At 42.2% G+C, this 12,524-nt stretch overlaps 1 protein-coding gene across 3 annotated transcripts in view; it reads right to left on the bottom strand.

Annotated features, from left to right (window-relative positions):
• FAM120A (family with sequence similarity 120 member A) overlaps nt 1-12,524 on the bottom strand; it is a 119,936-nt gene that overhangs the window by 46,401 nt on the left and 61,011 nt on the right. For all 3 annotated transcript variants that reach the window (XM_048858012.2, XM_048858013.2, XM_048858011.2), the window contains exon 10: nt 2,721-2,895. In XM_048858012.2, coding sequence (XP_048713969.1) covers nt 2,721-2,895 — 175 coding nt within the window. The remainder of the gene's footprint in view (nt 1-2,720; nt 2,896-12,524) is intronic.

The following is a 12,524-nucleotide window of genomic DNA, read 5'->3' as shown; positions in this document are numbered from 1 at the left end:
CTTTAATTTTTGTCTTTTTAGATTCTGCAGAAACTGCATGTTCTTATTAACATTACTGTAAATTCTACTTATTAACAATCTTTCAGTTCCCAGCAAAAAGAACCTATTATCTGGAGGCTGCAGATAAGTGGAAGGCAGGTTTGCAGGGCTGCAGCCAAGGAAGAGAACGCTGGGATGTGCCGGTACCTCTCCCTGCAACCACACAAACCTGTCTGCAGTTGATGCTCAGCACTTCTCAGCTCTTCCTCCCCTGGGTGCAGCCCCACAAGCAGGTTTATGGGGCTGCAGCCAGGGAAAGAAGCACTGGGACATGCTGAGATCAGGCCCCTCGTGCCAGAGTAGGGCACAGCCCGGAGAGCACAGAGGTACCATGCAGTCCTGCAGGGCCCCAGCATCCCTACTCCCCAAGGAAAGCCACCAGTATCCAGGCTGCAGCCCGCCCCTTCCTGCTGCTGCCCTGTCCAGATCCTCCCCTCCCAGCTGCTGGCAGGTTTGCAGTGTTGCAGGCAAGGAACGCATGTCAAAAAGTTGTCATACGCGACAACCTGTTGCCAATATCCAAATATTATTAAAGTAAATGGGACAGAACTGGCTCCTGGAAAAATGCTATTAACCGGAAGTCATTAATATCAGGATTACTATTAAGTGGAACCCACTGTATTTCTTACTTGTAATCCTTATTTGCACCAACATGCTTGGGCAGAGTTGAAAACTGAACTTCTCTTGAGCTCAAGTTCTGTGTCTTAATTACAGGTACTGCACCCTAGCACAATAAGAACCACAACCACAACTGGGGCGCTGGCATACTACTGCAATAAACACACAACAACACTGCACAAGAATTTCCTACATTAAAAGAAAAAGAGAGCCTCTGCTAGGAGTTTTCTACTCACAGAAGCAAATGACTATAGCCAACAGAAGTGATTCAGAAATTTAAGGCAAGTCAATAAATGTTGAACTGGCTGAAATAAGAGACATTTTACTTCTAGTAACATAAAAGTTTAAGGAGACCGAAAGTGAGAGTTGGTACCCCTATTTCCTTGTTACCAGCGCCACCCTTACTAGGAACACCAGAGGATAGTGAGAGCTAAGTCAGCAGCAACTTCTGCCTCCACAGACTAAGGAAACTCTGAAGGGCAGCGTAAACTAAGGGAGTGAAGAGGGGGACCCAGCCAAGTAGCTCAAAAACTCTAGGGAACTCTGTGCAGTTTTTCAAGAGAAAAAAGGAAACCTGCATAAAGCTAAGATAGTTAAGGGCTTCAGCACTTACAGCTTTAAGCACTTTAGCTATTTAGGTGCATAAAGTAAATGCGTAAGTAAATCTATACAGCAGCTTCAAGACAGTAATCCAAGTCAGCAACAATGAACATTGCACAGAACTTTATTTCAAAGCCAATCTCCTAAAACTCTGTTAACACAAGTGTGTCTAGAATCTACATGTGTGAACTTGTGAGTTTGGAAATTATTCTGTTTGAGAAAGAGGTGGATTTAAAAAAAAAAAGACTCAGAAAAGGGATAATTTGACTACTTATTTCAAAACTATTTCTTACTTTATGACTTTTGAATCTCAGTGAAACTAGAGATTGAATCTCCTGCCTATAAGGGTCACAAAATATTTCACAATAGTTTGTTCCAATTAAAAATTGGTGGGAGGGAGGGGTGTAAATGAAAATAAGGCATACAAATGATTACTGTATGTAGCCTTAGACAAAGATTGCAAATGACATCTTCACAACAAACAAATCTAAATATTTGCTTTTTAAATTTGGTCTACTGACAGCAGAATCCTACAAATAAATATGTTACCTTTTCTCCTGTTGACAATCATCTATTTAATACTTTGCTTTTCCCTAACCTTCCCAAGATCTTGTTACAGAGGTTTAACCACTTTTTGGTATGTGTTTGACATTAAGAAAACCTTTCCATATATAAACTGAGGTTTTCTCAAATGAAATGAATCACTGGCAACTACAGATCTGAAAATGTGTACAGCTGATTAATGTCAGCACTAGCACTCATGCTTTTGACTGCATTAGCAAATGGCCTCTGTAACAAATCTGCTCACAAAAAAGTGCAGTTTTTAAATTGTTAGTTGGTTTATGACTAAGTTGCTATACCTGAAGCCTAAGTAAACTACAGTGTAATAAAAATAAAATTTTCATGTGTCGATGTTTGAAAGCTAAAAAGAGAAACAAAACTAAATTCCACTGAAATACACTAGACAGAGTATTTTGGAAACGCAGAGGAAAAAACAGAGAAAACTGACATATGCATTTAACATTTCTGTGAAAACTATGTTAATATTTGTGTGAGAAAGGAAAAGAAATTTCTTACATTCAATTCCTAACATAATACTTTGAATCTAAAGAGCACACCAGGACCAAAAATGACAGACTATTCAGGAAAAGTCAGGCAGTAGCAGCCAGACTATACATTTTCTTTCATGTTAGTGTTCCAGCTATAAACCTCCAATTTTGCTTATTGACTCCTTTTTTAGTCATTAAACAATTACAGAGAATAAATATAGTAAGAAAAAAGATTATAAAGTAATTTATTTATAAGGACCCATAAAATCTGCCACTTTTGTCCTGACAGAACATTAAAATTTTATCTCAGTGACATTCATGAAAGCCTAATAATTACTCTCATTTTTGATCATGCTGAAAATGTGCATAAGATTATGGAGTTTTGAAGAGAAAAACGATGGCTAGAGTACATACATTCTGGTGGAAGTCTGTTCTTTCTAAAAGCAAGCCTTTCAGTTTTCTTTCTGCTTTCTGCCAAACTAAACAGGACTCCGTAAACATACTGACGAACTGGCCTATAAAGCAGAGCAGCAGGAGGCAGGTCTTTGTTGGCTTCGTCTTCAATAGAAACGGCAATTTTGATTTCACCCTTTGCATGGAAGAAAGCAGAATAATATTGCACATATGTATATATATATATATTTTCCATTCAACATAAAAGTAAGTATGCTAACGCAATCCTGCTTTAAAACCATTTCAGTCATATATTTAATCAATACAAAAGATATATTTGAAGAACAGATGCCTAGAGTTAAGCTAGAATTTAGGGACTACTTTCAAAATCGCAAGTGACTTAGCAGCACATGCCTCACTGATTGTATGCTCCTAAATACCTTAGAGATTTTGAAAATCTTCCCCGTAGTTCCCCCCAGTCTGAAACAGGTTTTTGCTTCTCAGTCACTGCTACACACAATTATGCAGGTGACGCAAAGCCTTTTAAATAGCCAAGAAATATATTAATAAAGCAAAAATATTCAAAATTGAGCATTTTACCAGTAAAGAAACAATTAGCGATATGATGAATCTGTTTTTTTTAAATGGATCCCAAACACTAGTCAAATTGCATTCAAAGACTTAAACAGGAAAAGTCAGATATGACAATATTTTGAAAATTGGTAAAAGCTGCTTTAGAAATTTAGAAGTGTATTTGTAATTAAAATATGCCTTAAGTAAAGCTATATAGCTATCCATTTAATGCCTTGCATGGCTTGTACTAAGTTTTGACTACTAAGTGAACAATTTAATTTAAAATGCTGTATAAACTGAAAAGATACATAAGGTGAATATACAACAATTTTAAAATAAAAATAAGTGCATAGCTTACTTTTGTGTTCACTATGAAAAAGGATTAATACAATTACGTAAGTATAGCGCTTCTTGTAGATAAAAACTTTTGGGAAAGGGCAGCATTGAGTACAGGGCTGAGGGCCAGGGCTGTCTGACTTATCGCAACTCTAGTCCCTGGTTGTACTGGCTTGGGGCAGGTTGCTTAACTCTGTCTCAATCTGCTCTCTGTAATGTGGGAAATAAATACTATCTACCTTACAAGGATGTCATAATGTTAGTATCTGTTCTCCCCCTGGTTCAATGTGGCTCTTGACAGGGCAGAACTCTGCAAGTATAGAACTCTGCAAGTGGTCCAACCTGACTGCTTTCTACAAGCCCTAACCTGGAAGAATTTTTGCAGCTATTTTCTAATGAGGTACAAATGGGCCCAGATGTATCACTTATTAACCTAGACATGGACTATTTTCTTTACTCTAATTGTCTCAGTCTATCACTAACCTCTTCCTATCGTAGAGACATTCGGGGGCTCTTGGAGAACACAAAAGTAGATCAGTGTCTCTCCAACCTTTTCAGGTCAGGCTTTTTACAGGGTTTGACACTTCAACTCCCTATTAAAGCCCCCCATGTCTTGGAGTCTTTGTGGAGTAATAAGCAGATTTAAAAAATGCCCATTTTGAACCACTGTATACCAGATATCTCAATACTTTCTCTTGTGTGAAGTCATTGCTCAATGAGCGAGTGTAAGAAGTCCATTCAACTTTCTAGTTTCATTGGATATCAGTGCCCTAATCAAGATTCCCCCACAAAGATCACATCTGTGTGGCTGTCTGACTACATATTAGAATGACCTGATTAGTGTGAAGCTAGAGAATCACAAAGTACATTCATTTCTTGGGATGCATCCTACAAGCCATTAAGTGGTCATATTTGATGTTTTCTAGAATATGCTTTTTTCTCCCCTGCTCTTTTCTCCACTCTTCGTAATTCTGATTTTTTGAGGATTGTATCTTACTGGACACTCACCCATATGTCCCCCCTCAAGAGTTTGGTGGTTTTTTAATAGAAAGGAATATGTTTACCCTCTGTATGAGTGCTTACTCATTTGCCCCTTTCTGAGCTTTAATGTTGGTCACTTTGAAGAAATATTTTTTGCAATCTTTGTGTAATTAGAAGGTTAGGGCAGAGCTCTTGCTTCCTGCTCTTAAAAGATATGGGGAAAATGTTCTGGAACCCCTGAAATATTTATTGTTAGACCATGCTGAGTAGGGCAGAGAACACATGCCAGACTATATATGCTTTTTGAGGCTAAAAATCGTAAGAACTTGGGGAGTTTTCTACATGACAAATGCTGCTGAGATCTTCAGAGAATTACAAGGTGAGTACTTTTCCAATCAAGGCAGGTTTGTATTTTCTGACCATATCCTGAACAAATAATCTATAGACAATCCTATATCCCTCCATTTGTTATAGATTTTGGAGGGTGTAATGCAACCACCAAACTTGTACTGATCAGTTTTCAATAAATCATCATCATGAATGCACAGCTGCAGGGTGTGTACAAACAGCTCACCCTATAAATATTACAAATGCTGAAAGCTTTTTTTGTTTTTGTTTTAATGTTAACAGTGTTTCCATAATGAACAAGATTGCCATTTTGGGCCATCTACAAAGCCTTTAGCATGTTTTTTAAGTTATCAAAATAGTAGTGCCTGTGTGCTTGCCGTCAAAACATTCCAGTGTCACATAAAGGCTCATCTGTAAATTTACTAGCAATACAAGTAGAAGTTAGGCTGAGGAACACCCGAGTTATACTACTCTAGGTCCACGTATCAGCTGCAATGTCCTTGGACTGTGGCGATTCAGACTTACTCTGTTCTGTAGATCAATGTTTGATTCATTCATATTTTAAGATGTCTGGATTTGTATTTAGATCAAAGATTCATACATCCCTACTTATAAATATACCGTATCAATAAGCGTTTGAACACTTGGAATTAGAAAATCAGTCTTGTCTTCCATTTCAAGGACAGTGGTGTGATTTTTTGAGGGTAATTTACACAAGGCAGCATCTTAAATTAGTCCACACATGTTATCTTGTCTTCAGATTCTGAAATTAGGGAAACTGTACTGAACATACAGAAGGATGAAGATCACTAGACTGTGTTAAATTTATGGGGAAAATAATAAGGACATAACCTATCAAATAAGCTTCTATAAACCTTTTCAACCACAAAAATTACTCCTCCCTTCTAAAAGGACAAACATAAGTTAAATTTAGCAAAAGTAGATTTTAAATGTATGTTTTGACAGAGGCTCAACTGCAAACTTCTCTCTGCTTACCACAAATTATACCACCCCCATGGCTTTAAAGGCTGATTGTGTTTAGTTTTACTGAGAGAGACATGGTAGATGAGGTAATATCTTATTACCAACTTCTGCTGGTGGAAGGTACAAGCTTTCAAGCTTCATAGAGCTCTTCTTCAGGTCTGGTGAATGTAACCAGAGTGTCTAAACTGGTACAAACTGTTAAGCATAAGGGGTTCACACATGCAGTAAGAGATCACTTAAAATTAAATGGGCAATTAAGAGTTACTAGGCAAACAACTAACATCACTTTCTATCTGTTAATTTTAAATCTTAACTATTCCTTATTCCTATTCTATTCTGACAAACTCTGCACCAATAATTTCTGTAGGGTCATAGACTATTGTCTATCACGTACACACAGAAATGCCACCAATACCAATGTGAACTGCACAAGTGGATCAAGAGTAGTATATGTCCCTAGTAAGATTCCAGCAGGGTCAACCAACCTGTACCCTCCCCAATTTTTTTATTTTAAATAGGCCTCTTAGGAAAATTAAAAGCATTCACTACTAACTTACCTTTCTCCTCAGAGTCTCAATTTAAGATGTTAAAATCCCAATTTTCTCTATAGTATTACATATTATACAAACATCAATGAGTACAAGTATTCAATATTTTGTTTATAAACTCATGTACTTTACCCACAATTAAAACTTTATTTTGTCTTTTTCTTTTGAATTAAATTCCTTACAAGCTGTATTCCAATCAGCAACAACAGCTCTGAAGTCACATGGGAAGGTAGCCAACATGACAATACTGTTACATCAATCCCCTTCCTCTCAGATTTTAGGTTTTCAGTGTGCTGCAGAATGTTGTACTGATGTAGAAACTGGCAGGGAAATGCAGATTTTTGGAAGCTCGGGAGGGGGTCATTGAGGCTTTTGGTATCCATGAAGGTATGAAAGTCGTGTTTGATACCCAGGAAGTAGTCAAGGCTTTTGGTACTTGGAAGGGGATGAACTGTGTATCCTCCCCTCCATTTAGGGGAAGGGTAGAGGTGTTTTTAATTTTTGAAATGGGAGAGTAATAATCCTTGGTAGCAACTAGCTGCTCCACTGCATCCTTCCCCAATATTTACCACTACCATCCAGCAATGACAAATAAGCATATTAGTTAACGGTTTCTGATAAAATGGTCATTTAAACTGTCATCAGACTTCAGTGTTCACACCCAAGAGAGGAACAATGAAGTTCATACCTCTCAGACCTTTGTTTTAGGCTCTGGGCAAACTCAGAAAACATTGCATCAGTTACACTCAGTTTATGTTTTTAAGGTTTCCCCATAAACATGAGCGCTAGAGACAAATGAAAGCTTTAGATTCTGGAAAACAATTATGTGGCCATTTAAAAATAATCCACAATTATGTAACAATTTACTTGGCAATGTAATCATATAATAGATTGGACCCTGCCTACAGATGTCAAATAGCATTTCTTTTCACTGAAAAAACAGATCAGTCTTTAAATATTGATTGTCCTACTGTATTCAATGCAAGAGTCCCTAAGTTTATTTATTTATTTATTGCTGGAACAGATTCCTCACAATTTAGGACAGGGGTGGCCCCGGAGCTGCATGTGGCTCTTCATAAGTTAATATGCAGCTCCTTGCATAGGCACTGACTCCGGGGCTGGAGCTATAGATGCTAACTTTCCAACGTGCCAAGGAGTGCTCAGTGCTCAACCCCCTACCCTGCCCCCCCTCCGCCCCTTCCCCTGAGCCTGCCGTGCCCTCACTCTCCCCACCAGACCCTCCTGCGCACCGCATAACAGCTGATCGCAGTGGGCAGAAGGCGTGGGGAGGGAGCCGAAGGCACAGATTGATGGGGCTGCCAGCGGGCTGGAGGCGCTGCAGGTTGGAGAGGGGGGAGCTAATGGGGGGCTGCTGACATATTAGTGTGGCTCTTTGGCAATGTACATTGGTAAACTTTGGCTCCTTCTCAGGCTCAGGTTGGCCACCCCTGATTTAGGATAATTCTTCTTTTGATGTTTAATTGCTTGGATACTTTTCTGCATTCTATGATTACATATTCAGATAGTACGTTTAATCAACAACAACATCAAATATAGCATTTGACTATTGGCATAAAGAATTAATTAGACATTTGTCCCACCCACCTTCGCTTCTGTGCTTTCCTTTTACGGATAAGGAAATGAAATGGAGAAAACGTGTATCAAAAGTGTATGTTATAGTTGAGAATTGAAATACAATGAAATGCAAAACTAAACTCTGATGCAGGTACACTTACACATTTCAATTCTCAATTATTACACTGCATTAATGTCTATTTTTGTACTGAAATAGATTGCTAAACAAATATTTGGAAAAACAGAGCTCCATGACAAAAAATAAGCTATGCAAAGATTAACAGAAAATTTAGAAGCTCAAAATTAAGTGTCTGATTTGCCAATTTTGGTAGACTTATAGAAATTATTATATTTATGTTGTTGCCAGGGTAATTAATAGATTTGTTTAGTGTATTTTTAAAAGATTATCAAGGGTGCTCAAAGCTTTAGATGGGAGATATTTTGCTACCAAGTAGTTAAAATCCAAATTAACATATATATAGTAAATACCTGAAGCCAGCATAGAAATTTGTGTTAAACTTCACTGTGCATTGTTCATATAATTTAGAAACGGAGGTAAACTCACAAGCAGGAATCCTAGTTTACCATGATAACCCCCCCAAAATTCTCCAATAAAAAAAAAATCAAAAATCCACAGTTTTCCGCAATTAAAATGAAACGTTGAACTTTAGTTTCCCTAGTCATAATATATATATAAATATCAGATGAACAAAATGTTTTACTGATATACAGTAGAACCCTGTTTATCCAAGCTTCAGTTATCCGGCTCTCCGTATTAACCAAATCAGCAGCCACCCAGGGCTGACCACCCAACCTCCCCACCCCATCTTAAATTAAGGGATACAAAGGTCTTTGCCAATCCTCATGATTATTCCAATTTTTGACTATCCGAACTGGCTCTGGTCGATCAGATAAATCAGATCCACTATAAATTTAAAGCGCATTGAAAAAAAAAACAACCACAAGAGGAAGAGGTTATGCACACTGATAAGTGACACTGGTACTTTCAGTAAAATTTAATTAACATTTAGCATATATTTTTATTTTTTCACAAAATGTAAAACCTAAAAATTCTCTGTAAAAATGCATATTCCGCATTTTTCCACGACAAATGGATTTCTAGGATCCATGCTCACAAGGTAAGAGAAATGTATACAGTTTTAGTTTTAGTTTTTGATATGCAATGTGGTTAACCACAAGTCCTCTGTGAATTTAAAAAAAAAAAAAAAAAAGTCACTGCTAAGCATTTTTGTGTGTAAATCAAGTACAGTAAAAGCTTTTTTATCCGGCATGTTAGGGAAATGGGGGGTGCTGGTAAATGAAAAATTCCAGTTAACTAAGGGGGGGGAGGATTTGGGTGCAGGAGGGGGTGCTGGGCACGGGCTCCGGGAGTTTGGGTGTGGAAGTGGGCTTAGGGTAAGGGGTTGGGGTGCGGGAGGGGGTGCTGGATCCGGGTAGCACTCACCTTGGGCGGCTCCCTGGAAGTGGTGACCTGTTCCTGCTGCTCCTAGTGAGAGGTGCGGCTAGGCGGCTCTGCGCACTGCTTCTGTCCACATGCACCGCCCCTGCAGCTCCCACTGGCTGCAGTTCCCAGCCAATGGGAGCTGTGGAGCCAGCACTTGGGGTGGGGGCAGCGCGCAGAGCCACCTAGCCACACCTCCGCCTAGGAGTAGCAGGGACAGGTCACCGCCTGCGGGGAGCTGCCTAAGGTGAGAGCCACCCGGATCCGGTACCCCGAAACCCTTCCCACACCCCAACCCCCGCCCTGAGCCCCCTCCCGCACCCAATCTCCCTCCCAGAGCCCACGCCCTGCACCACCTCCCGCACCCCAATCCCCAGGCCCTCAACCCCTCCCACACACCGAACCCCTCATGGCCATTCGTCCACCTAGGAGCAGCAGGGACATGTTGCCATTTTGAGGGAGCCATGCACAGAGCCTACCGGCCTCATGCCAACCGGACTATAAACTGGACTTTCAATGAAGATCAGAAATGCCAGTTTATAGAGCTTTCTGGTTGGTAAAGTGCCAGATAACGCAGCTTTTACTGTATTAGGTTTTACTTATACGCTTTATATTTAATGTGTGGGGGAAGGGCAAGTTTACATAATTTTCTCCAACCCCCCATTCAAACAGTAGAGCATGATGCACATTTTTGTAAAAGTGATTTTCAGTATCTACTTTGTTGGGAAATCAAGCCTTTAGAAATGGGGCAGTGTAGCAAAGGGGTGTGGCCTCCCTCAGAGACTGACAGTGAGGGAGAGCCAGATGCCCCTTGGTGGGTGGAACCCGGAAGGCCTAGTCCGCCACACCGGATGCAGAAGGGCAGGACAGGAACAGGAAGTATAAGAAGCGGGCCCTGTGCTCAGTTGAGCAGGAGCTGCCAACAGAAGCAGATGCTTCCAGAACGCTGCTGGAGCTGGAACCTGCGGAAGACTATGGCCAAGGAGACCGTCAGGTACCAGGACTGCGTGACATGCCCGATGCTGAGGAGTTGCTGGGACTGCCGCTCGCAGTGTACCCCAGGGAGACCAAGGACAACCAGAGTTGCCAGCTGTCTGGTTTTCAACCGGAACGCCCGGTCATAATGGGACCCTGGTGGCTTCAGTCAGTACTGCTGACCAGGACGTTAAAAGTCCGGTTGGCAGTGCAGACCGGCTCCCTACCTGGCTCCACGCAACTCCTGGGAAGCTGCCGGCATCTCCCTTTGGCTCCTAGGTGAATGAAGGGTCACAGGGGTTTGCGCACTGCCCCCGCCCCCAGTTCAGCAGTTCCCATTTGCCAGGAGCCATGGCCAATGGGAGCTGAGGGAGTGGCAGGTGTGGGCAGCACCCAGAGCCACATGGTCGCACCTCCACTTAGGAACCAGAGGGAGATGTTGCTGCTTCCCGGGAGCCGCCTGAGATAAGTGCCGCCTGGAGCTCGCACCCCGAACCTTCTCCCACGCCCCAACCCCTTACCTCAGCCCAGATCCCCTTCTCGCACCCTGAACCCCTCACCCCCTCCCGCACCCCAACCCCCTGCTCCAGCCCAGAGCCCTCTCCTGCACCCCAAACCCCTCATCTCTGGCCCCACCCCAGAGCACACCCCCCCAGCTGGAGCCCTCACCCCCTCTCACACCCCAACCCCCGGTCCCAGCCTCGTGAAAATGAGCAAGCGAGGGTGAGGGAGAGTGTGCGACGGAGAGAGGGGGGATGGAGTCAACTGAATGAGACAGATGTCCACTTCCACTTGAGCTCTAGATCAGCCCTTGACTAGCTAGTCGTCGAGGTATGGAAATACATGGACCTCCTTTCTTCTGAGAGAGGCTGCCACTACTGCCATGCATTTGGTGAAGACTTGCGGGGCAGCTAACAGGCTGAATGGAATCGCCACAAACTGGTAGTGAGTTTGGTTCACTACAAATCTTAGGAAACGTCTGTGGCCATGGAAAAATCGAATTGTAGAAGTAAGTGTCCTTCAGACTGAGGGCAGCATATTAGTCCCCTGGATCCAGTGAGGGAATGACAGAAGCCAAGGAAACAATGCGAAACACTAAGTTCTGGAGACAGCAGTTGAGATGACAGTGTCTAAAATGAGTCTGAAACCACCTTTGGCTTTCAGAATTAGCAGGAATAGAACCCCTTTCCTCTTAGGTGAAACAGAATCTCTTCCATGGCTCACAACCGAAGGAGGGATTGGACTTCTTGTTTCAACAGATGTTCCTGAGAAGTGTCCCTGAAGAGAGAGGGGGAAGGAGGGGGGAAGGGGAAGTAGACAGAAATTGGATGGTTTAACCCAGTTTTACTGTGCTGAGAACCCAACCGTCTGAAGTGATCAGAGTCCAGACATCAAGCTAGTGGGAAAGGCAGTTGGAGAACAAGGGGGTACCTGGATCCTATATCAAGGGGATTGCAATGCTGACCTCAAGCATCTTGTCAAAATGAGCACTCTGAAGATCCCAAGTGTCTGGGGCTGGACTGCGCAGGACCTGCTGAGGAAGATGGGGCAAGAGATCTGCACCTGAACCCCCTGCTCTTTCTCCTCAGCTGATCCTGTCTGAGTGGCCAAGAAAAGTAATGGCCCATCTGCTGTGGCCTGTACTGTTTCCTTGACCCTGCTGGTACACAGAGTCCCAGGGATTTCAAGGCTGCCTTCAAGTCCTTAAGACTGTGTAGCCCAACGTCTGTTTGCTCTGAAAAGAACCATGATCCTTCAAATGGGAGGTCCCACATAGTTTGCTGCACCTCATGGGGTAGCCCAGAGGACTGCAAGCATGAGCTCCAATGCGTTGTTACCGCTGTAACCATTGATTTGGTCGTGGAATCAATGGCCCCAAGGGGAGGCACCTGCCACAGTTTCCCCTACTCAACTAGGGAAGAAAACTCCTGTCTAGAGCCTGAGGGAGCAGGTCCTTGAATTCTGACATAAGACTCCCACATATTAAAATCACAGCAACCCAGCAAAGCTTGCTGATTTGCTATGCGGAGCTGTAGGCCCCCT

Source organism: Caretta caretta, chromosome 7 (assembly GCF_965140235.1).
Source record: "Caretta caretta isolate rCarCar2 chromosome 7, rCarCar1.hap1, whole genome shotgun sequence".
In the NCBI taxonomy this organism is placed as follows: domain Eukaryota; kingdom Metazoa; phylum Chordata; order Testudines; family Cheloniidae; genus Caretta; species Caretta caretta.
Note: the sequence above shows the minus strand (reverse complement) of the source record. Positions and strands in the feature narration are given on the sequence as shown.